Source organism: Ziziphus jujuba, chromosome 5 (genome assembly GCF_031755915.1).
Source record: "Ziziphus jujuba cultivar Dongzao chromosome 5, ASM3175591v1".
Lineage (NCBI taxonomy): Eukaryota > Viridiplantae > Streptophyta > Magnoliopsida > Rosales > Rhamnaceae > Ziziphus > Ziziphus jujuba.
The window spans coordinates 11,322,683-11,326,980 of record NC_083383.1 but is presented as its reverse complement, the minus strand read 5'-3'; the positions used below and the strand labels follow the sequence as shown (position 1 = coordinate 11,326,980).

Below are 4,298 nucleotides of genomic sequence, written 5' to 3'. Positions count from 1 at the left end.
TGTATTCGGATGCAAAGTACTAAAAATAGCATGTTCAACAGTCTGTAGGCAAACATCCTTAACTTATTCAGAAATATGACTTCGAACAAGCAAGTTAAGTTATACGGAAATATAACTTCAGACAATTTAAAATTGTTAATGAAAATTGAACAAATATTTGGTTGTGTAAAGAAATATTCTTATTACTGTATAATAAACAACTCTTAAACTAATGCTTGATACTTGATAGAAGGTAATCTATTGCAGTCCACAATTGGCCTAGTATGCCTTTTAACCTTCTAGTTGTAAGGTTTCCTTTGAGGAAGCATTATTTCCAAGAAAGTCATTGTCATGTGAGCATTGCTGTTTGCAAGCTCATAGTATCATATCTTAATGGCTCTGTAAAGCCCTCTGTATGGGATCTTTCAAATAATTAAATGGAGTTAGATCTCAAATCCAGTTAGAACCTAATGGATCAAACACCTGTAAAGCATATGAAAATGATGGCAACAATCCATGAATCCCTGTGATAATATTCCAAGATTGTGAATAAGATGTTCAAAGCATATGCATCGGCTCTCCGGGCTCATTTGGGATATAGAACTGATCAGGAGTTTCTGGTTTAATCCAGCCCACTCCTTAATGCCAAAGCTCTATTATCAAGATCCAAGTACACATTGTTAGATTTTCTGCATACAAATAGGGATGATCTGGCCTTAACAAGCAAGGTCAAAGTACACAAAGATTAGGGCCGTTCATTTCATTCACAAAATCTAAAATTCTCATGAGCAGTTTCATGAAATTCGTTTTTTTATTGATGTTGATGAGATTATGAAAGTTACAATGCTTCAAGAGCAACACAAATTTCCACCATGGTAATTATAAATCAGGTATAGACAAAAGATACATTCCGCACTTCAATGTTACACAAATAACCATCTAACTCACAACTTCACAAAAACATTGCTTTCTAATATACAGTGGGTGCTTCCTCGAAGTTCTCTTTGTTAGTGATAATTAGGCCAGAGGCGCCGCAATCTCAATCTGTTAAAGAGGCCACATGCAAACGCACTGCCCAACTTCTCCCATAACGTTATGGTAGGCTTGATCTCTGACTTATGACCGTACTTTGGCCAGTCGAGCTCTTATTTCTTCCAATTCTTCCTCATCATCAACACCCTCGGGTATTGCTTCCTCCTATATAAATATAAAATTAAACATGTTACGCTTCTTCAATGCCAGAAAGTAAAAGCTTTTCATATTACACGACAGTCAGGTCAACATACCTCCTGTCCATTTTCTGATGTCTGAGCAGGTTGTTTTATTATCTCCTTCCTGATAGCTTCAGGAAGCTCTGCGGCAGTCTCACCAGCAATGGCAGTCAAAACCTTATCAACCTTTTCTTCTATCTCCTCTTCCATATCCTCAGAGTCTAGTGCTGAGTCAACAGCATCATTTACAATCTCCTCAATCACCCCTGCCTACAAAATCAGTTTCTTCAGCGGACAACTCAATTGGATTAATAGAATATGAGAACACAAAAATGAGAGGCTGAATAAACCTAAGAATAGGAAATTGAAAGTAAAAACTTCGGTTGGATATTAATCTTAGCTAATTCTTTTTTAATCAAAGAAAACACTGCTAAAAAAAACCCTCAACAAAAGGCAGTTATAACCTGAAAAACTACACTTTATCCATCGAAAAAGGTATATTTTTACACTCTATAAAGTAAAAGTTAGCAACAGGCATACCTTGGTCATTTCTCTGTTGAACTCTTGCATTGTAGTAGCCACCTCTGGAGCTTTCACGAGATTATTGACAAGCTTCATAACATCTGCACTCTTAGATAAATGCCCCACAGTACGGGCAATAGCTGCAGATTCACCAATTTTTTTTTTAAAAGAAAGGAAATTTAAAAGAGGTAAAACAAGCAGACAATAAGCATTACCAGCAGTTCATAAAATGGATTACTAACCACTGTTATAAAGATAATTTATCCCTAATGCAAGAAACATCATTACACTGGTTCCTTTTGCACCCTACATTGCAATAGCCTAGACTTGAAAGTAAAAGAACAAATTTTCATAATGGGTCAACATAAAAATATCATAGTCAGTACTGTCTGATTCAATTCCCCAGTTCATTTGTTATGAAAATTCAACATGTGATAAAATTAACCATCTTATCTTCTCAACCATCTATCTCATGTCTATGTCGGAAATATGGTAATTCTATGGAATGGATTAGATTATAAAGGAAAGTTAATCTTATATTTTCAAAATGAAGACTGTCATCTTTGTACAGGAACATGTGACTAGTCTCGAGATTGTCTTAAAAGATTATTCTTTGCATGAGGAATCTAAGTTGTTGTTCAACTCACCGACTCACTTCATCTATCATGCACTCTCTATCCAAGTAATACGACAAAAATATTTTCTTTTAAAATCAAACTAAGGCTATAGAAATTCTTAACCTTGGATATGATCCTATCATTAGTCTCTTGGTTATCAAAACAAATTTCTATCAAATTAAAATAGAATTCTGAACATAATCCATTCAGGCAGAGATGCAACTACACTGCTTAAATTCATAGACAAGCAATAACAGAAATCAGAGATGAGTGGATAATAATTTATAAATAGAAGTTCCATTGGTGATAAAATAATTAAGAACTTCGTACCAACACTTTCCCCAAGGTGCATTGATATTGAATTGAGTTGTGCCTTATTTTCATAAAGACGGGTCACTGTTTTTCTTGATCTGACAATTTCTTTTGCAAGTGCCTGAAAATAGATACGCAACGAAGACAATTCATAACAAAGAAGGGAGGGAGGAAAACTACGGTGCAACCAGCAAAAATTTTTTAAGTATAACAGCCAGTAGGCCAAACCACAGCACAGCTAAATTAAAACCAATGAAACTAGGATAATCGTCCTCTAATGTAGGTAGAAGCATAGATATAAAACCTCATTTTCCATGTTTAAACCAAGTTGCAAAAACCCATGATTTGCTATAAAATGTACATATTTGTAGCGAGTGTTGATAGCTCTTCCATGCATGAATTAGGTACAAATTTAATTTCTATAGAGTAATCAAAAACAAAAATAGCCAAAAATTCTACTGTCCACCATCAGCTCAATTGAATTTAAGCAAAAGATATATTTTTATGGAACTATAGGTGGAAAGCAAGCATGGGAATTCGATAAAGTGATCAGAACAATTATTGGAATTCAATAGATATTATTCAGTAAAAAAAAAAAAAATGGTGTAAAACCAGGTTCATAAGCAAGTACCTTAGCAGAGACCATGTCATTCCTCTTGGCAGCTTCTCTAATGGCTTTCTGCACACTTTTCTCTTCTCTTTGTATATCTGAAAGAACCCATTACAAAAGAACCCGAATTTAACAATACCCAGAAGCCCATAGAGCTAAATTTATGCCTTTGTGAATCTAATAATCAAATTATCCTAAAAAGAAAATAAATAAAAAATAAAAAATAAAAATTTGACGCCAAAAAAACACCCAAAAAAAAAAAAAAAGGGAATTGGGTGTTAGTCGAAAAAAAAATATAACCTCGAATCTGACGTTCAATATTGCGGCACTCTTGGCGGAGTCTACGCTGCCAATCTCTCAATTGTTGCTGTGGGTTTGGCTTTGGCTTCAAAATGTTCATCACCTTCTCCATATCTTTTTCAAATTTATTCCCTGTTAGGGAGAGACAAGGGCCAAAAAAGGATTGCTCTCAGATCGTGAGCGATCCAAGCCTTTGCTCTCTTCCCCTACAAAGGATAAAAGATTTAACCCAAAAAAAAAAAAAAAGGTTCACTCCTAAGAAATTTGATAAATTCGTCAAAAAGTAGTCAACTTTTTCTTATAGCTTTCCATTGGAGGCTTTCGTTTTGAAGCAACAACAAGGACACATAGTTTTTCTCTTCGGTTTTTCCCATAAATAGCCACCTTAAGGGTACTTTAGTCCAAACGGGTAAAATATTGGTTAGTTTTTAAAAAAATAAAAAAATTTGCTATTTTTCTATAATGGAATTGTAAGGTGGCTATTTATCGAAAAAACCCAAGTTGGTTCACCACCTTCTCCAGATTAAGGGAAAAAAGTACCCAAATCAAAAACCATTACGAATAAAATAAAAATAATAAGTAACCTTTTTTCACAAACTAGTTATCGGCTTCTTCGCCACTGCATCTGGAGCTTTTACACCTGTTTTAGGGTTTTTGGTTTTGTTATGTTGTTTTAATTATCATTATCATTACTTTCTTAACCATGGTTGTAATCACAAATTGGCGGAGGAAAATGGAGCATGAAAG

General features: G+C 34.5%; 1 protein-coding gene across 1 annotated transcript; it reads right to left on the bottom strand.

Annotated features, from left to right (window-relative positions):
* Window positions 1-771: 771 nt before the first annotated feature.
* On the bottom strand, window positions 772-3,868 carry LOC132799102 (vacuolar protein sorting-associated protein 24 homolog 1-like). Its single transcript, XM_048471211.2, has 6 exons — window positions 3,552-3,868; window positions 3,273-3,349; window positions 2,660-2,762; window positions 1,731-1,852; window positions 1,266-1,460; window positions 772-1,176 (listed from the first exon to the last, which is right to left on the bottom strand). The coding sequence occupies exons 1-6, from the start codon at window positions 3,661-3,663 to the stop codon at window positions 1,096-1,098; spliced, it is 690 nt and encodes a 229-aa protein (XP_048327168.2). The 5' UTR covers window positions 3,664-3,868; the 3' UTR covers window positions 772-1,095.
* Between the last annotated feature and the right edge of the window lie 430 nt (window positions 3,869-4,298).

What these genes read in the sequence shown, in the direction of transcription:
- LOC132799102 (XM_048471211.2), bottom strand. Translation starts at nt 3,663, where the DNA reads ATGGAGAAGGTGATGAACATTTTGAAGCCAAAGCCAAACCCACAGCAA. An exon ending in GCACCTTGGGGAAAGTGTTG is followed by an intron (nt 1,853 to 2,659) that starts GTACGAAGTTCT and finishes GTGAATCTGCAG; the next exon opens with CTATTGCCCGTACTGTGGGG. An exon ending in CATCAGAAAATGGACAGGAG is followed by an intron (nt 1,177 to 1,265) that starts GTATGTTGACCT and finishes ATATTTATATAG; the next exon opens with GAGGAAGCAATACCCGAGGG.